The sequence below is a fragment of the Cetorhinus maximus genome, chromosome 2 (assembly GCF_964194155.1).
Source record: "Cetorhinus maximus chromosome 2, sCetMax3.hap1.1, whole genome shotgun sequence".
Classification (NCBI taxonomy): Eukaryota; Metazoa; Chordata; class Chondrichthyes; order Lamniformes; family Cetorhinidae; genus Cetorhinus; species Cetorhinus maximus.
Genome location: NC_135880.1, coordinates 69,174,862 through 69,197,707, shown reverse-complemented (window position 1 = coordinate 69,197,707; position 22,846 = coordinate 69,174,862). Strand labels below are relative to the sequence as shown.

General features: G+C 41.1%; 1 protein-coding gene across 2 annotated transcripts in view; it reads left to right on the top strand.

Annotated features, from left to right (window-relative positions):
* The first annotated feature begins 304 nt into the window (after positions 1-304).
* The window catches only part of LOC144695016 (solute carrier organic anion transporter family member 3A1-like), a 338,399-nt gene continuing 315,857 nt past the window's right edge, over positions 305-22,846 (top strand). The window contains exons 1-2 of one of the 2 annotated variants that reach the window (XM_078565890.1): positions 305-2,185; positions 20,002-20,467. In XM_078565890.1, the coding sequence (XP_078422016.1) occupies positions 2,054-2,185; positions 20,002-20,467 (598 nt within the window). In that variant the 5' untranslated portion in view covers positions 305-2,053. The remainder of the gene's footprint in view (positions 2,186-20,001; positions 20,468-22,846) is intronic. The other variant, XM_078565881.1, reaches the window with a different exon arrangement.

Genomic DNA, 22,846 nt, shown 5'->3' with positions numbered 1-22,846 from the left:
CAGCAATGATATTTGGGGAATATTAATAGTTTCAGGACTGTTTCCTCTCTGCACCCACAATGATTTCATAAAGCTGTCCAGTTCACCGAATTCAGCAGGCTTGGGGACACGAGGTGGCGCTGCCGGCAGTGGAGGAGGAGAAAATGCTTCGCTGATATTTCACTTTCAGTCAAGTCTCCTCCTCCTCCTCATAGCAGCCTAAAAGGAAGTTACAATGTTGTTCCATTGCCTTCTGTGGTTTCTGACTATAGCACACGCCGGGATGCACGTTAACATGTCCCAGATCAGCCGAAAGTAGCTGATTGGGAGGGTGAAAGCAAAAGAGAACAGCCTCCAGCAGGGAGGACGGAAGTTCCTTAAATCCTAACACCCACCTCCCGATTGTTTAACCAAAAGACCTGGAGATGTGAATAAATCAAATGTATTTCAGGGGAGAAAGGTGACGATGCTGGTCCGTGTTTACAAGGTTTATTTTTGAGAGAAATTGAACCGCAGTAAATCAGACAGCTGATGCTTATCTGACCGTCAAGCCGAATCCAAAGTTAGTTGCTGCTGCTTTTATTTAGCTTACAGCTAAGTTTCGGAGCTACAGGTCAATTTGGCCACATTCCAATACAGAAGTGTATTTGGCCCGATGGCTGCATTTGCATTGCACAGGCTCAGAGACGATATAGAAGAGGATTTACACAAGATCTGTGCGAGAGGATTGCCCAGCGCCGCCTGCTCAGAGACCAGCGATTGACAGCTGCTAGCACGAATGAACTGTCTCGGGAACTGTCAAGAAACAACACGCCTCATTTTGGCGGCGGCTGTTGCTTTTTTTTTTAAATTAGATTTTTTAAAACGTATCCTTTTTGGTTAAAGGTGCTATCACCTTTTCGGTGCGAGCTGCAGAGCCCAGGAAATACCGTGTGAGACGGAGTCTATTCCGGAGCTTTCTTTCGCTGACATTTTTGTAGAAGGAGTGGACACGTTGTGACAACACAATTTCAGTCACAGTCTCCCACACAGTCAAACACAGCCACACAGTCTTTCAGTCACACAACCACACAGTTTCTCAGTCTCAGTCAAATACCATTTCACACACAGGATCTCAGTCTCACAATCTCTTACACAATCTTAGTCTTTCGCAGTCTCTAATAGTTGTAGTCTTTTCCTATCCCACATATACACTCTTATTTTCTTTCTCATACATTCTCTCTCTCACAATCTCACACAATATATCTCATACAGTCTCTCCCTCTTTCTCAGTGCAGGTATCTTTCACACTATCCCCCTCTCACGTTGTCTCTCTCTCACAATCTATCTCATACTCCCTCTCTCCCTCTCGCAGTCTTCCCTCCCAAGCAGTCTCTCCTCTTATCCAGTCCATCTCACACGCCCTCTTACAAACCCTCTCTCACACAATCGCTCCCTCTCTCACACACAATCTCCCTCACATAGTCTATTTCGCACAATCTCCCCCTCTCTCATTCCTAGTGACTCTCTCCCACTTTCACACAATCTCTTTCTTTCTCATACCCACACTGTCACAATCTCCCTCTCAGTTTATCTCGCGGAAACACATTTCTCATACCCAGTTTATTTCTCTTTAACACACTCACATCATCACTCTCTCCCCTTCTCTCATACCCATAGTCTTTGTCCCTCTCATGCCCACTGTCTCTCTCCCCAAACCCAAAGTATCTCTCATACCCACAGTCTCCCCCTCTCTCTGATCCCCACAGCCTCTCTCATACCCAGCCTCCCTCTTAAACCCACAGTCTCTCTGTCACATCTGTTTCTCACAGTCTCTTACCTAATTTCTCCCTCTCATACTCTGTTTCTTTCTCTTTCACACAGTGTCTGGCGTACCCACAGCCTCTCTCCACCTCTCATACGTATAGCCTCCCTCTCTCTCTCTCAGTCTCTCTCAGACAGCGGTCGATCTCCACCCAGTGAGGCCGGTGGGTGTGGCGCTCTGGTACAGATAAGGAGCCTCCTAACGCACTGAAAACTCTTTCAACTCCGGGCCTTTCTATTCAGTTGATAACGTTTCCACCGTATCTCCGGGATGAGCAATCAGATGGACGACAGGCGATCGGTAGCGGCGAATCCCCGGCGGTCCTACTTCTCGGATATCCGAACATTTCTCATCGCGGAGTGTTTGCTGATGCTGACCCAGGGCATCAGCGGCGCTTACTTAGTAAGTAACAATCGACAACGTGTACAAGGGGAGTTTAGCAAGGGCTGGTGATGGTGTTTGCTTTAGGTAAACGGATACAGAAATCAATCGGGGCTAACATGTTTCGTCTCTGTTTGCTTTATATTCCCTTTGAATTACTCTGGCATAACGTGCAAACCGCATGAGTTTCCGTTAGACTGTAGATTTTACATCCAGGAAGGGAACACGTTCCAGATCTAGACCGGCTGAAAAGTTTAAAGATGCCAAAAGCTAAGACAGCGGGAATTCCCCTATGTGAGGCATCTGTGGATGGTTGGACAGCAAACTATAAGCATAGGGGAGGAATAGTAAAAGATGCAGTTTATTCTCGCAGATTTCATCAGTGACCACATCTGGACTAGTTTCTGCAAGTCTCACAGTTGGACTGAGCCGATTGTTCCATTGCTCATTTCAAGCATAAATATAGATGCCAAAAGCTTAGTTTGAAAGTAGCTATGCCGTCCTCCTGGGAATGTTATAGAAATGTTGTCCTCCTGATAGTGTCTATGCAACTTTTATCTTTCTGTTTCTCGGACAGTGTTAGCTCAGTTGTTGGTTAATTGAAGTAGGATCAGGCTTGTGGCTGCATTATCTTTATTTAACATTGTTTAATGAGAGTGAAAGATGCTCCCCTGTTGATATCATTCACAATTACAATGTCAACCTCCCTTTAGAATTTGATGCCCCTGCTCTACTTGTCCATCGTCTCTCTGGACTCCACAATCACCTCCATGCAGTCGAGCTGCCTTTCTGACATCATCAAATCCCAATTTTCTCCAACTGAACACCAAAACAATTAAGGCAATCCATTTTGGCCTCTTGCCAATGGTTCCTCCCCCTCCTTGGCCACTTGCTCTAGCTGAATCAGACAGTGTGAAACTTTGGCATTTTGAGTTGAACTTCAAACCCCACATGTTATTTATCATCAAGACTGCCAATTCCATTTGCAGAATGTGTACCTCCACTCTTGTCTCAGCTTTTCGACTGTTGAAACCCTCAAGCATGCTTCCATCGTCACTATACTTGAAGTTTTCCTAACTGGCCTCCTTTCCTCCAGCTGCCAAAAACACAACCTGCCCACATCCTGTCCTGCATTGACTCTCACTCTTTTCTCAGTTCTCCCCTCACTAAACTATGCTGGCTCCCTGTCTCCCAATCTATTAACTTGAAGCTTTACATTCTTGTCTTCACATCTATTTATCACTTTGCCCCATCCTAGCTCCGTAATCTCCGGATATCCCCCGAACACATCCTTTGGTCCTCTAACACTGGACTTTGGTGCAGTCCCCTCCCCATCCCAACCTTTTGTCTCACCATTGGTGGCAGTGCATCCACCCCCCTCTAGAACTCCCTTCTTAAATTCCTACCGCTCCGCATTTCTTCCTTTACACACCTCAAACTCAATTTTACTGATCAAGCTTCTTGTCACTCCTGTTAGTCTCTTCCACTAGGAACTGGCATTTACTTCCTTACAATGAGTGTATTTTATGTTGTAGGCAAATTATTGCGTGGTGACACATCTTAGATAAAACATTGGTCAGACATGTGAATATTATGTCTGCTGCATGGCACACTGCACATTGTTCATGCTTCCAACATAATGATGTTGAATTCTCACACCCTTGTCAATGGGAAAATTAAAATACGCTATTTTATTCATGCACCACCAAACAGTGTGAACACCACACATCACTGCACTGCAATACTGATATAATGGCAATCCATTTTGTCCCTTATCTATTAATGTTCATTTTAATCTAAGCAGTTAAAAATAAACTACTTTACTTAAAGTGCTTGCAGCTGGGTGCAACAATTGTACTTCCTGTTTTGCATTTAAAACTAGTTTCCCAAATCTACATTTTTACACCCTCTTGCAAGGTAAAGGTGGCCTGGCCGTTTAATTTCTTTTTGCTTCGTGATCATTATTGGTTTCAAAACATTTATGTTTTTAGAATGATCAGTTGAGGAATCTGTGGATAGTGGGCTCACATCACTAGTCTACTTGTCAACTTGGGGATTTTAGGAATAACAGAGCCAGATCCCAAGCGGATGATGGCTCAGCTGGTGCAATGTGCAATATGGAACTGAACCATAGAGGCCAAAAAAGTTTCAGGCTGAATTTCCAGTCTGCACTGATTCATCTCAGCTGAATGCTTCAACTGACCTCAATTTTCTTGGCCAGGGTTCCTGCTTCTGATTGCTGTCTAGTTGGGCCGTGAGACATTAAACCGAAGCCCTGCCTTGTCCTCTGCAGTGAATGAAAAATATCCCATGACAATATTCAAAAAAGAATAAGGAGGTTCTCCTGATGGCCTGCCTGATATCACTTAACCAACACTAGCAACAGGTTATCTGGTTATTGAAAAGTACTATATAAATGCCTTATCCATCTTCTTTCTTGATGGTGGAAAATGCTCATGTGCAACATCTGGTTTCCCTGTGGTGTTTCCTTTCTCTCCCTTCCCCTCCCCATGATAAAATTATTTACTAGAACTTACTGTTAAGATTACACATGAAGAATTGCTCAGCTGGGCAAGGTGCTATAAGTGTTTGAGGTTTTAGACCACAGGATCAGCCAGCACCTTTAGAGAAGGAAAGGAGAGAAAATCGGAGTAACAAAAAGCTGTAAGATTCCTGAATCAAGGAGGTGGAGTGAAGATCAGAGCTATAAATATGTATATGAACCTGACTTCTGATTTTAGTTTAAGCTGCAAAAAATGTATTATCTTTAGAATAAATAACAGTAATGGAAGGAAAAACATTTTTTGTCAGGTGGCTGTCCTAACTTTTCAGCTAATGTCTGTTAAAAGTATAATTGAGGGCTAGTACAGATTTAGTCTGGAGTTTGCACTGTTTATAAATGGTGACTGATGCATTCTTACCACACGTACTATTTATGGTCTACCACTAGAACACACAAATTGAAGACTTTAAAAAAATTTTTCCATCTAGGTGAATGTGATGTAGGCAGGTAACTCTTTACAGACCTGGTAAGGAGAGATACAGCCAACAGTCAGATGACTCAAGCCCAGAACCTGTGAACCAAGGTCAGCTTTGTGCTCTAAACTGGTTTTCATTGAGAATGGGAAAGTCATTTTATCCATTAGACACTACAACTGTGAGCGATGAGGCAATGATCTTGACAGCACTCATGCTTCTCTGGTCTCCGTGTATAAAACCTACAGACAGGTGTGAGTCTTTGTTGGCTGAGTGGCTTATTCTCAATTTATTTTAAAATGATGTTTGGTATTGTGCACATTACCTATTTACCTTTCACTTAGCAGGCAAGAAAAAGGGAAGTTCCATTGCATCATCCATTTACAGGATACAGATAACTTGACATAGTTGGATTATCGAAGCAGAACTAGATGACATACATTTAAAAATAATAAATTTAGAATTAGAATAGAGATTACAAAAACACTTTTTTCTCTAACAGTTTCAGGAAATTAAATGGAACAGACACCCAGCAAAAGAAGTTGAAGCTGAGACAATTATCAACTTTAAAAATGAGCAGGATAAATATCTTGTCAATATGATCAGCAGCTGTAGTAAAGGAAAACAAAAACAGAATTACCTGGAAAAACTCAGCAGGTCTGGCAGCATCGGTGGAGAAGAAAAGAGTTGACGTTTCGAGTCCACATGACCCTTCAACAAGGGATAGCTTGAGATGATCAAATATTGCGTAGGTAGAATAGGCGCTTGGTGAAATAAGTCCACTTTGGCTCAGTGTGGTTACTCACAGAGTAGCTTAACCATAAACCCTAGGGAGAACCCCGATTCAACCCCCAGTCTTTGCTGAGTTAGCTGACTTTAGTCAAGTAGTCAGGAGGCTGTGGTGTCTAGGGTTGCTAACTCTGTTTGGACGTATTCCTGGAAGGTTGATGATACGACATTTGACCATATGATACTTGCCTGCATTTTAAATGTCACCACATTTACTGTATAAAGTTTGGGTCCACTTTCATTGAGTGTTTTTGGTCACTGTAAGACTAAAAAACCGCTTATTGGCAGAGGTAAACAAAGTATTGGAAAATTGGGAAAGTTTACATTCATACAAACAATGACCGACAGGGATAGACCGTTTGTCCCAATGCTGTGATGCCTTGTGGATTACAATATATACAATCCCTACCCTATGTGAAAACAAGTAATGTCCTGGAGGAGGCAGAAAAGCTAATAAAATCCTGGGCTAATTGGGAGGAAACTATGAAAAATTCCTCTCTGACCCCCATAAGCAACTAAAACTAGTCCAGGAGTTAAGTAATGTTATACAATACCTGCCTTTTACAACAGATAATCTCTGCCACAACCAGAAGCTGGTCAGGCTCTTGTTTGACAGCCTTCCAAAGGTTCACTATTATTTGGGAAATGAAATGCTTACTAACATCCAACTGACTTTTCACCTTACCTAACTCAGGATAGTGACCCCCAGTCCACCTTTACCTATTTAGCTTTTTGAGTCCTCCATCAGTGGTTTCCCACTACCAGAGAGGAATCAAAGATAGTCAATTCTTTATAATCCCAAACAAAAGCAGAAAATGCCGGAAAGACGAGGTATTAAGGCAGCATCAGATGAAGGGTTCTGCCTGAGACATTACCATTTTCCCTTCTTTGAAGATGCTATCTGACTCATTGAGTGTTTGCAGCATTTTCTGATTTTGTTTGAAATTTTAGCTTCTGCAGTCGTATTTCCAAATAACCTCAGTTGAGTAAAAAGAAACCAGAAATTAAAATGAAGCTCATTTGAAGTAAAAATATCAACAGAATTTAGTCAGGCTTTATTCTCAAAGCTCCAAGAGTATGCAACTCTTTTATAAACTAATAGTACTCAAAAACAAAAAAAAAAGTAGAGTTTGCTTGCAACGCTCCCCACCCATAGCAAAGGAGTGGAGGCATTGCTCAATTTTGAAATGTAAACCCCACGTTTGATTCAATGCTGTATTTGTATACCTGGGTGGTAGCATGCAGTGGATTGTAGCAAACCTCAAAGTCCAGTGGGATAAACATGTCCAGGGTACTTATTGGGTGAACAACGACAAGGATTTTTCTTTTAATCCTGGCAGCTGCGCTGTCAGGAAAGTTCAATTTTTGTTGGGGACCTGACTCGATTGAAGTGCACTCTGCTCAAACATTGGGCAGCTCTGAAACCTGAGACAGCAAGCAATGAATAAAAAAAAAGAGAAGGTTTGGCTCATGGAGAGTATTCAAGTTGCCTTTGCCTCCCCTGTGAAGTTTTAGTTACAATCATCAAATGACACAGTACATAAGGAGGCTGTTTGGATCATCATGACTCTGCTGGCTCTTAGGTAGAGCTATCCAGTTAATTGTACTATCTTGCTCATTACCCATAGCTCTGTAAATGTTTTGCTTTCAAGTATTTATCCAGTTCCTTTTTGAAAGTTATTATTGAGTCTGCTTCCACAACCCTTTCAGGCAGTGAATTCCAGATGATTCCAACTCGCTGTATAATTGTTTTTTTCCTCATGTCACTTGCTCTTTTGCCAATTACCATAAATTAGTGTCCTCGGTTACCGAACCTTCTGCCATTGGAAGTAGCTTCTCCTTATTTACTCTAACAAAACACCTAGAGCCCAACTAGTGTTTTAAAAGGTTTAGAATAATGCCCTTACTTTTTTAACACTTTACTTCCATTCATTAAGCTAAGGATCTATCTTTTTAACGGCCTTCTCAACTTGTCCTGCCACTTTTTAAGTTTTGTGTACATACATCATCAGATATCTCTGTTCCTGCACTCCATTTAAAATTCTACCAGTCAGCTTGTATTGCCACTCCTCATTCTTCCTAACAAAATTAATGACTTCACATTTCTCTTTATTAAATTTTATCTGCCATATGCCTGCTCATTTCAGCAGTCTGTCTATGCCCTCTTGCTCACCACTACTTTGGCCCAACCATCCTTAGCTGCTTCATCAATGACCTTCCTTCCATCAGAAGTGGGGATGTTCGCTGATGATTGCACAATGTTCAGCACCATTCGCGACTCCTCAGATACTGAAGCAGTCCATGTCCAAATGCAGCAAGACCTGGACAATATCCAGGCTTGGACTGACAAGTGGCAAGTAACATTCCCTCCACACGAACACCAGGCAGTGATCATCTCCAACAAGAGAGAATCTAACCATCGCATTGAACCAACCGTTCAATGGCATTACCATCACTGAATCCCCCACTATCAAAATCCTGGGGGGTTACCATTGACCAGAAACTGAAATGGACTAGCTATATAAATACTGTGGCTACAAGATCAGGTCAGAGGCTAGGAATCCTGTGGTGAGTAACTCACCTACTGACTCCTCAAAGCCTGTCTACCATCTACAAGGCACAAGTCATGAGTATGATGGAATACTCCCCACTTGCCTGGATGAGTGCAGCTCCCACAATGCTCAAGAAGCTTGATACCATCCAGGACAAAGCAGTCCGCTTGATTGGCACCCCATCCACAAACATTCACTCCCTCCACCACTGATGCACAGTAGCAGCAGTGTGTACCATCTACAAGATGCATTGCAGGAATTCACCAAGGCTCCTTAGACAGCACCTTCCAAACCCACGACCACTACCATTTAGAAGGACAAGGGCAGCAGATAGATGGGAACACCACTGCCTGGAAGTTCCCCTTCAAGTCACTCACCATCCTGACTTGGAAATATATTGCCGTTCCTTCACTGTCGCTGGGTCAAAATCCTGGAACTCCTTTCCTAATAGGACCATGTGTGTACTTACACCACATGGACTGCTGCGGTTCAAGAAGGCAGATCACCACCATCTTCTCAAGGGCAACTAGGATGGGCAATAAATGCTGGCCACATCCCATGAATGAATAAAAAAAACTCTCTGCTTTCTGTCTCTTATTAATGGAGACGCTGGCCCTTTAATTCCATGGGCTTCAGTTTTGCTAACAAGCCTATTATGTGCTAATTTTTCAAACGCCTTTGACAAGGTCCCACATGGCAGATTGGTCAGGAAAGTAAAAGCCCATTGGGTTCAGGGTAATGTGGCAAACTGGATAGAGGGTTGGCTTTGTAACAGGAAACAAAGGGTAATGGTCGATGGACGCCCTTGCGAATGGAAAGTTGTCTCAAGTGGTGTTCCACAGGGCTCGGTGCTGGGACCCTTGCTGTCTGTGTTATATATTAACGATTTGGACGTGAATGTAGGGGGCACGATTGGGAAATTTGCAGATGACACAAAGATTGGCCGAGTAGTGGATAGTGTAGAGGATAGCCATAATCTCCAAAACGATATAGATGGGTTGGTGGAGTGGGCGGTAAAGTGGCAGATGGATTTTAACATAGAGAAATGCGAGGCCATACACTTAGGGAGGTCAAACAGTTACAGGGATTACACAATAAATGGGGACATACTAAGAGGGGTAGATGAATTGAGAGATCTTGGCGTACACAGGTCCCTGAAGGCAGCAGTTCAAGTAGACAAGGTTGTAAAGAAGGCATATGGAATGCTCTCCTTCATTGGCAGAGATATAGAATGTAAAAGTAAGGATATAATGTTGGAATTGGATAAAGCACTGATGAGGCCACAACTGGAGTATTGTGTGCAGTTCTGGTCACCACATTACAGGAAGGACGTAATAGCTCTGGAGAGAGTGCAGAGGAGGTTTACAAGAATGTTGCTAGGGTTAGAAAAGTGTAGCTACGCGGAGAGATTGGATAGGTTGGGGTTATTTTCCTTAGAACAAAGAAGGCTGAGAGGTGACTTGATTGTGGTGTACAAAATTATGAAGGGAATAGATAGAGTGGACAGGATAAAATTGTTTCCCTTGGTGGAGAATTCTAGAATCAGGGGACAGAGAGTCAAGATAAGTGGCAGAAGGTGTCAGGGGCACATGAGGAAGAACCTTTTAACGCAGAGGGTATTGGGTGTCTGGAATTCGCTGCCCAAGTTGGTGGTAGAGGCAGAAACTCTAAACTCTTTTAAAATGTACCTGGATCTGCACCTTAAGTGCTGTAAGCTGCAGGGCTATGGGCCGGGTGCAGGAAGATGGGATTAGAAAGGGCACCTGGGTGTCCTCGGGCTGGCATGGACAAGATGGGCCGAATGGCCGTCTGTGCTGTAACTTTTCTATGGTTCTATGGCTCTATGTGGCCTCATGGTGGATTATTGGCAATAACTGTTTTTACAAATTACTTAAAGCAATATAGTAAATTTACCATGCTGTTTCCCTATAGTAACATCTCTGAGAAATGATAGATGCATTTGTGAGAGGGAACTGTGGGTTGCTCACTTTTGGCAACCATGCCTGGAAAATTAATCTTTCCTTCCTGGAGGCTCTGGGGCAATCCAGGAAGTTTGGCAACTCTGTCCAGCACCCCCGTTGCATGTGCATGTGCATGTACACACGCACACGGCTGAACGGTGGGAATTTAGATGTCATTTTGCACTCCACATCAACAAAAGATGACTGCGGAAACAATTATTCAGAAGCGAATAAATAATCCAGCAGTGATTTCCAATTGTTTTGTTCCCAAAGTGACTTGATATTTTCTTGCACAGGTTGGTGACAGATTTAGGATTAGATGCAGTAAATGTAGGGGTGGAACAAGATAGTAGATGGGAAAAGGAATGGATTCATCACTTTGAAATCTTGATTGGGCTATGGTATGTGAAACTTGCAGATTAAGTCTCCAATTTAAAGTGGAGAGGATGATTGCGATTTGGCCTCTGTTTTCATCATCCATCTGTGGATTTTAAACTTTCTCATCTCTTGGAGCTCATGAATTTAGCTAAGCAGAAAAATTATTGCATTGAATGTTTAGTAAAAATTACAAGTTCCACAAATATACAGCTATGCCAGTGTGATGAAAGATATTGAATATTACCCTAGCATTCAAAAAAAAGGAGAGGTGTAAACCTGAAACTCTTACACTAGTTAGTCAAACATCCCCAATAGTGAAGATGCTTGAGCGCATGTTTTGGAGTGCTATTAATATTCATCTAAAGAGCACAGAGGCCAAAATGAATGTTCAGCTAACAGTAGGTCATGCCCTTTATAGCTACTGGAATTCTTTGAGGATGCAACTAAGCTAGTGGAAGATTGCTATACAGGGGGATTTTATTTTAACACATTTGTTAAAATTCGACATATAAGTCTGTTAAAGAAGACTAATGCTTGTGAAATTAATGCTACATTAGATAATTAGTTTCAAGTCTAGCTTGGACATATAAAACAGAAGGTGGTGATGAATGGAAACTGTTCAGCCTGGGAACATTGACTCACACTCTGGGACCGCTTTTATTCACAACTTCATATAAAATAGTGTAACATTTGCTGATTATACTAAGATATTCAGGCAGGGCACCAGTACAAAAGTGACTGATAACATTCAAAAAGATTTGGCCCACTAGGGAATGGAGATTGGGCTTTAGTGTAAGTAAATGCTATTTGCAACAGGAAAGTTGCTACACATACAGGGAAGTTCAATAGTAAAGGTGGGAGATGAAAAAGGTGTGGGTAGATATTTGCTTCTACCATCTGAGCATTGGCCCCGGTGGAATCAGAGACAAATGTCAGATGTGGTTGTGTGATGTGGCTGGAACACACACCCGTTGCAGAGTTTTCATTAATTACAGGTATACAGTTCTCCCTACCCAACTATCCACTTTGTACCCTGCCTAGGCAATGTTTGTTGTTTAGAAAATAAAGATGTAAATCCACATCCTGCTGGTGACTATTGAGCACTCAATAAAGAGTTAACCTTGGTTTTTCATTAACACATGGAGATGATGAGGAGACAAGAACTATGCACCAGAAATTACAATGTGCAATACAAGTGTTAAGATCTGAGCCAGGCTAACATCTCCATGAAAAGTAATGGAGAGAAACTTCAGTCAAATGTATGAAGCTCTTACAGCTTAATTGTACCATTCATTTGTTGTGAATTCACAGAACCCCAGGTGCAGATAAGTCTGAGGTGTTTCCTCTTTTCCCTCAGTATAATATGTATTTATATTTTAAATAAAATCCCTGCAGTCCAGATCAAAGAGCACACCTGCTGGGATCAATACTGGTGTATTCTTTGATCTTTTAAAAAAAATTTAATTTCGGTAATTCTTTGGTGTTGCTTCAATCACTGAATATACAAGTTACAAAAGTGAGCTTCGTAGCACCATTGGTGTTGGTGCTACAGGAGCCGGAGTCTTGAACCCAATGACCTGGTCACTTCCAACGCTGCCACCCCATGGATCATCGTGCTTGTAAGGATGCAGCCGAGAACATGTGTGTGTGTTGCCAGCATGTAGAGTTAGCAATAAAAACAGAAAATGCTGGAAAAACTCAGCAGGTCTGACAGCATCTGTGGAGAGAGAAACAGAGTTAACGTTTCGAGTCCGCATCACCCTTCTTCAGAGCTAAAGAGAAGTAGAAATGTGATGGAATTTGTACTGTTTAAGGGGAATGGAGCAGGTAAGGCAGGATAGAAGGTCAGCAATAAGTGGGGGCTAAGGAGAGATTGACAAACTTGTCATGAACACAAGACAAAGGAATTGCATAGGAAGGTACCTTCAACAACTTCAGAGCATGAACTCTCTCCTCTATCTTCATTCTTTTTAATCCCTTTTTAAAAAAAAGTTATTTACTTATTTTCATTTTCAATCACTCATTCATTGTTTTATCCCTTTTTTACCCCCCTTTTTATCCCCCTTTTTCCACAACCACTTCCCTTTCCCCCTGCCACCTGCCCCACCCCCAAAAGGGCTATCTATTACTTGTCCTATGTTGTTCTTTCACAGAGCACTGACCCTTGTTCTCCTATTAACACATTCTGCTTTCTTAACTTTCTGCCACTATCAGCATGTTTTTTAGTCTTCACTAATACCATTAACACTCTCTTTGCCTTGTGTCCATGACATCTTTGTCAATCTCTGCTTAGCCCCCACCTATCGCTGGCCGTCTATCCTGCTTTACCTGCTCCACCCTCCTTAAACAGTATAAATTCCATCACATTTCTATTTCTCTTTAGCTCTGAAGAAAAGTCATGAGGACTCAAAACTTTAACTCTGTTTCTCTCTCCACAGATGCTGTCAGACCTGCTGAGCTCTTCTAGCATTTTCGGTTTTTATTTCATATTTCCAGCATCCGGGGTATTTTGCTTTTATGCAATTATTAGATCATTTACTCAGTATCTATCACTGATTTGGCACCTGACCTCTCATTTTGGACCTGACAGATCTTGTCAACAACTTCTGTTAAACACTCGGAGTTGAACATCTGTTCAGCTGCATGAGCGGCCTCCCCCACACTAGCACTATTCAAAGGAATCACCTTGAGAAATCCAGGGGAGGTGCTTGTGACTTTAATTTGCTATTGCCGAGTTGCTGAAGTCAGAAGGGAGTGGTACTGGACTTTTCCAAGGAATTCAGTTGAATTTGAAGGCAGTAAGCCTGCTACCACTAATGGGAGCCATAGTTGCAGTCCCTCTTGGGCTGCAGCATGACAGGGGTATGGAACACAAGCAGCTGAGAAGCTAAGCTGCACCTGGAGGGAGGAGTATGAGGGCTCTTAATAAAAAGTCCTATCCAACTAGGGTCTTCAGGAGCACTGCTCTTACTGCTACGTCAGACATGAGCAGTATCTGAGGGAGCTATGATTCACCAAGGAGATGGTCACTGCGTAACGTCATCCATGCTGACCTGCAATCACATGGCAGGACAAGCATGGCACTGCCTGTAGCCATGAAGGCCGTCAGTCCCTATACCAGTGAATCCTTCCAGATCAGAGCCAGCAACATTGCCAACATCACACAGTTCACAGTGCATTGCTGCATAAAGAGAAAAGAGGACTGCTTGGTGACATGGACTATTCGCTCTACATATGGTTCATGGCTTCCCTCCGCAAACGTGCATGGACAGTATGTGTACAGGAGGAGCCAATCTGCCAGCAGAAACATCATGAAACAAACCACTGGCATTCCAAAGCAATGGTTCCGCTGCCTGGACTGCTTGGAGGGAGCCCTATAATATTCACCAGAACGTGTATCCAAACTCGTGGTGGTCTACTGCATGCTATACAACCTAGCTCTCATGAGGGCAGAGCCCTTGCCACCAACCCTTTGGTGAGCATCTCGGGATTTTTATGGTTCTGTAAATTACGTGCACCTTTATTCAGATTCTTGACAAGACAAAAAGTTGGCAAACAATTTAGTGTAGCAAATACAGAGGATTTATTAAATAACAAAGCAATATTTAACAACCAGCCGATAGTTTGCAAGTCACCCACGGCCTTTACTCATCGGAACAGCTCAGACACAGGACTGACACAGGCTAAGTTCTGGTCTGATCTGACTTCTTTCTTCTGTTTCTGTCCTTCTCTCTTCCTTCTTCTTTATTCTGTGAACCTGTACACCTGTGTACTGGATCCTTTTGGAGAGCCCTTTTTAACTCTCTCTAGCTCTCGTATCCAGAGTTTCTCCTACTATATTTGAAAAAACAATTGGATTGCAAGATTCATAACACAAGCAATATGATCAATAGACCATTCAAACTTACATTAATTAGCCATCAATACTCCACCGACAATTACATCAGTGGACTATCGATTCTCAAATTAATAGCTACATCCTGGTCTACAATTAATGAAATCTACCACATGTAGATGATTTGGAGTCTAAATTGTTCTTTGGTAACACTGCTGGTAACAGCTACAATCAGAATTTTGCAAACAGAATGACCAGTCAACTGTTTTCCTGCCTCTTACTGTTAGGTTGTACATTCTGCAGACAGAATCAATCTGTTTCTATTTCCATTCAATCTTACTGAATTATTCTAACACCCCGACCTTTGTGTCTATAAATGTGCAGATTCATGCAGTGTGCTAACCCTAACGCCTAACCTAATCAGTGCAGAGAGTTATTCACATATCTGCAGTTAGCTCTTTGCTTAACCAAAGCCCATGCATTATAAAGTACAGTACCTAAAATTCATAGTACAAGGAAAAATATATAAAACCCATATTTCTAACAAGGAGGAAGAGGAGGAAGAGGAGGAGAAAGTGAGGAGGACCCCAAGACCCCATCACTCCACGAGAGATTAATCAGCCTCCAGTTCCCCTAAAATCAACCCCACATCACCACTGTTCCACAATTCCCAACCTTTCCATCCCTCTGATACAGCATTCTCAGCCAAAACTCTGAAACAACCCAAATCAACCCCAAAAAAAGTCCCTTAACAACTTTATTCAACAACATTTTCACTGTTACAAACAAAACTGAACTATTCAACCTTGTGCATTTTCTTAGTGCCTGTCTTAATGCCTTTGCTTCTCATTGTGCTCCTGGCACTGCTACCCCAGTGGCTGCAGCATGCCTGTTGGAAGGTGCAGGTGGCATCGCAGGAAGCCCTTGAGCAGCTTTGGGTTTGGGGATGGGGAACGACTATTATAGGAAATTAAGCATAGTATGAAGTATGCAGTATATTAAGGCATGTGGGCTATGTCATTAATACAGGCATTGCAACAGTGCATGGGTAGGAAGTGCACCCACTGCAGCTGCAGTGTCACCAGATATAGCCTAAGTGATATAGCCATGTACAAAGTTTTGAAGAAGAGTCATATTTGACTTGAATTGTTAACTCTGTTTTGTTCTCCACAGATGTTGCCAGGCCTGCTGAGTTTTTCCAGCACTTTCTGTTTTTTTATTTTAGATTTTCAGCATCCGAAATATTTTGCATTTATTACAAAGTTTTGCACTCCACAAAGTGCATTATTTTCAGTTAGAGGAGAAACAGGACAGTGTCAACAAGTAAAACTGTCACTGAAACTAATATTCAGTTATACAGGGCATTGGTGAGACTGCATCTCGAATACTGAGTGCAGTTTTGGTCTCCTTATTTAATGAAGGATGTAAATGCATTGGAGACAGCTCAGAGGGGGTTTACTAGATTGATACCTGGAATGAGCGGATTATCTTATGAGGATAAGTTGAACAGGCTGAGCTTGTTTCCACTGGAGTTTAGAAGAGTGAGGGGTGACTTGATTGAAGTATATAAGATCCTGAGTGATCTTGACAAGGTAGACGTGGAAAGGATGTTTCCTCTTGTGGTGAGTATAGAACTAGGGGGCAGTGTTTAAAATTAGGGGTCACTCTTATAGGACAGAGATGAGGAGAGTGTTTTTTCTCTCAGAGGGTTGTGCGACTTTGGAACTCTCTACCTCAGAAGACAGTGGAAGGAGGGTCACTGAATATTTTTAAGGCAGAGATAGATAGATTCTTATTAGGCAAGGGAATCAAAGGTTATTGGGCTAGGTGGGAATGTAGAACTCGAAACACATCGAGATCAGCCATGATCTTACGGAGCAGGCTTGAGGGGCCGAATGGCCTACTTCTGCTCCTATTTCGTATGTTTGTATGCTGCATTAAATAACAAAAGTTTTTCCTGTGGATGACGTTTTCAAATTAAAACTTGAAACATAATTAATTTTGTGCTCTGTCTGCATTGAAACCAGCTATTTCCGTTTCTTCTTTTTTTAGTGAGGGCTGATGAATCACCTATTTATTTGATTGTCATTGCCTCCATTACAGTTATCCATAAAGTGGTGGTAACTCGCTACTAACCATGTCATTTAGTATGTTGGATATCATACATTGTGCTCTCTCACAAAGCATCCAGGCAGTTGAGTTGATATTGGGAAATATAAAAGCAGAACTTGAATGGTTTGTCGGTGCTATCTCAACTCTGAGACATATGTACATCCGTATAATGATGAATTATTAACAGGCCAATTTAGGAAAAAAGCAAACTGCGAAATTCCTTTCTGACCTGCCTATACCATCAAAACTAGTCCAGTTACTGATTTGCTACTGACTTGGAAACATACAAGAATGTAATATTATTTCTTTCAGACTGGTTTTCATCTCTGCACATACATATATATGGCTAAATTCCTGGCTAGCAATGCCTACAGTTGTTTTACTCCCATGCTTGTTGTGGAGTGGAGAGAACGCATTATATTACAGGTAGCAGTGGTGGATAAACTAGTCTATTTACTGAATGGGCACACTCAGTTGACACAGACCAACTGAACATTTTTATATGATGCAATTTAAATAGATAGATAAAACAAGTTCAGAACTGAAAATGCAACTGGCTCTGGCAATGGCAAGAACGGAAGAAAGGAAGAATCACAATAGTAAACAAATATCCTAGGCAAGTATATGAGAGATTTTACAACATTATTATATCATTTTGATAGAACCTGATTGCATTTTGAAATCATATTGACATTTCTGACACTCGTGGACAAGGTCAGTGTAAACAAAAATTATATTCCAATGATAATACCATTGTAACAAAGTGGCATTATAAAGCAACTTGAGTGCATTTTCTGAGATTAAAACCTTAAAATGCTTTTCTAAACTCAGTTTAAAACCAGTGAAATAAATAAAATGAAGTAAACTGCAACTACAGGAAGTATAGGTCAGAAATGACACTACAAGATTGTAGGCTGATTCTCTGAGCCACACTTCCTGCAGGTGTGACTCCAAATCTAAGGGTAGGTTTGTAGAATCCGCCCGAATAAGCGCTGGAAATCTGAAAGTGTAACAGAAAATATTAGCAATAAGCAACCTGCCAGTCAGCCGCAGAAATAAAAAATATTGCATAACTGTGAGGTGGGACCCTTCATCAGTATCCCACTCACAACACTCACTTATTTTCAGGTGCTAACTGACCTACTGCATATTTCCAGCATTTTTTTGTGCTATGACTGGAATTATGAGGGATCGTCTTATTTGTTTGTTATTGTGTCATCACCAAAAACTATCAGAACATATCTAGGCATGAAACTTTGGTGACATAGTTTGCTTAGCAACTTTGAATAACCTATTGCAATACAATAATAGAAACAAAGCAGAATGGGGACATTTTAATACAACATTTCTCTCAGATTTGAGTTGTGGTAAGATCAAAGGAAGTATTTTGAAATAAGGAAAGTCTGCAATGGCATCAGAGTTATAATGTAATGGCATGAAAGATGACTGAAATCACTGATGTTTTGTAGTATGTAGTATAAAATGGTCTAAGAGAAATTGGGACGGAAATAAGTCAAACAATGTCTAGACTATTGTTGAAAAAAGAGACATGCTGTCGAAACATCATTTTGCACTCATCAGGACAGATGCAAGAATGCCAAATTTCAAAGGGAGCAGCAATTTATACTGCATGAGAAGAGGGCGCTGATTAGTTGGCAAGTTGATTCTGATTGGTTGATGTATTGCCATGGAGAATGCACCAGGGAACTATTGTCCCCCATGCTATTGTTTAATTCAGAAAAGGTGCATTGCCTGTGCATGCTCCTTTTGCCTGCAGGGGACAGTTCCCTGCATATGAATATATTAGTTTCTAGCAAGTGTAAGTGAACCTCATTGTGAGCCTGTCTGATAATCTTAAATTGGTTGTTTGTGTACTTCTTAGTACATTCAGGATTATTCAGCAAGTGCTGTCCAATTGCGGATTCACATCTAACGTTAGACATTATATTCTAAGTTTTGCCAACACAGGTTGGTTGAGTATGATCAGTACTCTGCCTATTGCGAACAGCTGAAGGGACGTGCTGTTTAAAATGATCTCCAGCTGTTGGGGCATATGGCTTATGTACGTGACATCACAATGGCACTGAAATTCATATGCCATATTCATCTTAGGTCTGGTAGATAGAACGCCTTTTTGGTTTGACAGCGGCATCTTGTTAGTGCACAGTCTGTTAGTCTGAGCGGGGTAGCCATTATGGTGCAGGATAGCTTTGATGTACCCTATTTCAGCCACAAGCTTACAAGGTGACCAAATGGCCCTGGCCCTATTTACAAAATTGCTGATAAAGCTGATCTTATAGCGCTTGGAGCTGCAGGAATCCCAACATGTAAATTGACCAGTGAAGGTAGACTTTTCATAGACAGTATTAGAGACTCCATTAGCAGATTTCTCAATTAGCATGTTAAGGAAAGAGAGCTGATTAGATTGCTCCATCTCAAAGGTGAATTTGAGTGTGGGATGGAGCATGTTAAGGAAATTCTTACATGCAGCTGCAGATTCAAATATAGTAAATGTATCATCTACGAATTGGGAATATGCAAGGGGTAGGAGGTTAGGGGTCATTCCATTGAAAACATGTTTTTCGTGGGAACCGATGAAAATGTTAGTGAAAGCTGGGCCTAGAGGGTATCCCATGGCAACACCGTCTCTTTGGGCATACATAGTGTTATTAAAGCTGATTTCAACTGGGTGAGTTGCTAAGTTCATAAGTTCAATAAATACAGTTGTAAGATTGGCCTTATTGGCAATCTTGTAAATAGGGTCGGTACCATTTGCTCATCCTGCAAGCTTTATGCTGAAATAGGGCACATAAAAGCTATCCTGTGGCATAATAGCTATCCTGATCAGACCATTGGTCACTGTGCATTGTGCATACTCACAAATGGGCCTAAGGATGCCACTTTCGGATCTGAAAAGTGTCCAATCTACATCAAATTATCCTTGAAGGGTATAGTATTGCAAATAAATCGAGCAACAGGTGAGGTTGACGGCTTCATGCTGCTAATATGCAGTAGTAACACAAGTGATATTTTTCACTAACAGGATGTTGTACTCAGTAAACCATCCATTCCATTTTAAGCAAAGCAGTTTATAATATATATATATTTACACCATGTCTAAGTTTACAAGCATTGAAGCCTCAGCATAAATAATCATTAACACAAGTGTTAACTTAATTCTAATTCTCTTCTCAGTTTTTACTTCTTACAGTGCTTTCTTCATGTTTTTCACAGGTCAGTATTCTAACAACCCTGGAGAGACGATTTGACTTACATAGCACCGAACTAGGAGTAATTGCAAGCAGCTTTGAGATTGGAAACCTCATGATAATTTTGTTGGTGAGCTACTTTGGTGGCAAGGGACATAGGCCACGACTGATTGGATGTGGTGGGATCATAATGGCGATTGGTTCTTTATTTTGTGCACTGCCAGAGTTTCTAAGTCATCAATATCAATATAAGCAGGTGGATACTTCAGTGCTGAAGGACACCTGCATGGCAAACCTTTCATTGGAGGAAGAGCAGTTGGCAATAGAGAAAAATCTCAAGACATGTGCAGAAACAGAAACAACAAACATGATGTATGTGTTGGTTATTGTGGCTCAGGTTATCATTGGGGCTGGTGCTACTCCAATTCAACCTCTTGGTGTCTCCTACATTGATGACCATGTACGAAAGAGGGATTCATCACTTTATATTGGTAAGTACTTTGATTGTCGTTCTCAAAATCACTGAAAAGTATTCTTAACTCCTTTTATACTTGCATATTTCTAGCACATATTTCATGTATTGAGGCAATGGCGATTTTTAGATAAGGTCTTTCTTATGAAAGGATTGTGGTCAGAAATATAGTATATCTGAGATACCCACAGGGAGATCCAGAGTGAGTCTATTTAAGGGTAAGATCTTTGTCTACTTTCAAAACCCATCAGGTTTTCTGTGACTAAAGAAAAACTGATTTTATGATATTCAGTGCTATTTTGTTGCGGAAGTTTTTGACTTTCTACCTAAAAAATATGTTTCTTAGTTTTCATTGATTGGGTCAGGGAGACAGACAGTTGAAGGGACTATATCATTCCCATGTCCTGTCAGGAACTTGGCATGTAATTAAAGTGACAGGAATACATTAGCAAATAACCAGTAGTTTGAAAGAGATAAAAATAAAAATAAAAATACCTGGAAAAACTCAGCAGGTCTGGCAGCATCTGCGGAGAGGAACACAGTTAATGTTTTGAGTCCGTATGACTCTTCAACAGAACTAAGTAAAAATAGAAGAGAAGTGAAATATAAGCTGGTTTAAGGTTGTGGGGGGGGGGAAGGTGGGACAAGTAGAGCTGGATAGAGGGCCAGTGATAGGTGGAGATAGCCAAACGATGTCATAGACAAAAGGACAAAGAGGTGTTGAAGGTGGTGATATTATCTAAGGAAAGAAAGTTTGAAAGAGATGATGGGAGGACATTAGTGAAGAAGAATCTGGCCTCAAAAGATCATGAAGTAGAGTCAGTATGGATGGAAATTAGGAATAGCAAGAGTCAGAAAACTCTGGTGGGAGTCCTTTATAGGCCCCCTAACAGTAGTTATACTGCTGGACAGAGCAGAAAACAAGAAATTATCGTAGCTTTTAACAAAGGCAATGTAATATTTGTGGGGGACTTTAATCTTCATATAGACTGGGACAATCAAATTCGTGAGGGTGGTCTAGAAAATGTGTTTGTGGAATGTTTCTGTGATAGTTTCCTGGAGCAATACGTAGTGGAACCAACTAGGGATGCTGCAATCTTAGATCTAGTATTGTGTAATGAAGCAGGGTTAATTAGTAATGTTACAGGAAAAGATCCACTGGGGACTAGTGATCATATCATTGAATTCCATGTTAAGTTTGAAAGTGACATACTCCAATCACCAACATGAATCTTGAATTTAAAGCCAATTACATTGGTATGGGGGAGAGCTGGCTAAGGTTGATTGGCTAAATAGACTAGAAGATATGGTTGTAAATGAATTGGGAAATGTTTAAAGAAACAATTCAAAATGCTCCACAAAAAAATACATCGTATTAAAACAAAAATTCAGCAAAAAGATCCATCTGTGGCTCACTCAGGAAGTTAAGGATAGTATTAGATTAAAAGAAGAGGCTTAAAATGCTGCAAAAAACAGTAGCAAGTCTGAGATTTGGGAGTGTTTTAGAAACCAGCAAAGGGTCACCAAAAAATTGATATAAAGGAAAAAAATAGAATATGAGAGTTAACTAGGCAGAAATATAAAAACGGATCGTAAGAGCTTTTACAAGTGTATAAAAAGGAAGGGAGTACCTAAAGTAAATGTTGGTCTGTTAGAAGCAGAAATAGGAGAAATTATCATGGGGAATGAAGAAATGGCGGAGACATTGAACAAGTATTTTGTGCCTGTCTTCACAGTAGAAGACGCAAGTCACCTACCAGTAATAGAGAGTAACTGAGGGTCTGAAAAGAATGATGAAATTAAGGTAATTAAGATCAGCAGAGAAAAAGTATTGGAGAAACATAAGGGACTAAAATCTGACAAACCCCCGGGACCTAATGGCCTACACCCTAGGGTTCTGAAAGAGATCGTTGCAGAGATACTGGATGCAGTAGCTATGATTTTCCAAAATTCCTTAAATTCAGGAATAGTACCATCGAATTGGATGTTGGCGAATGCAACACCGCTTTTCAAAAAAGGCAGGAGAGAAAACAAGGAACTACATGCCAGTTAGCCTTACTTCAATCATCGTGGAAAATGCTGGAAACTATTATGGAGGAAGTCTTAACAATGCACTTAGAAAACCATAGTATGACTGGAACATGTCAACATGGTTTTACGAAAGGAAAATGTTGTTTGACAAATATGTTAGAGTTTTTTGTGGATGTAACTAGTCGGGTAGATAAAGAGGAACCAGCAGGTGCAGTATACCTGGATTTCCAAAAGGCATTCAATAAAGTGCCACAAAAAATGGTTAATAGGCGAGATATGGGCTCATAGAGTTGGGGGTAATATATTAACATGGATAAAGGATTGGTTAATGGATAGAGATAGAGAGTGGGCATAAACAAGGCATTTT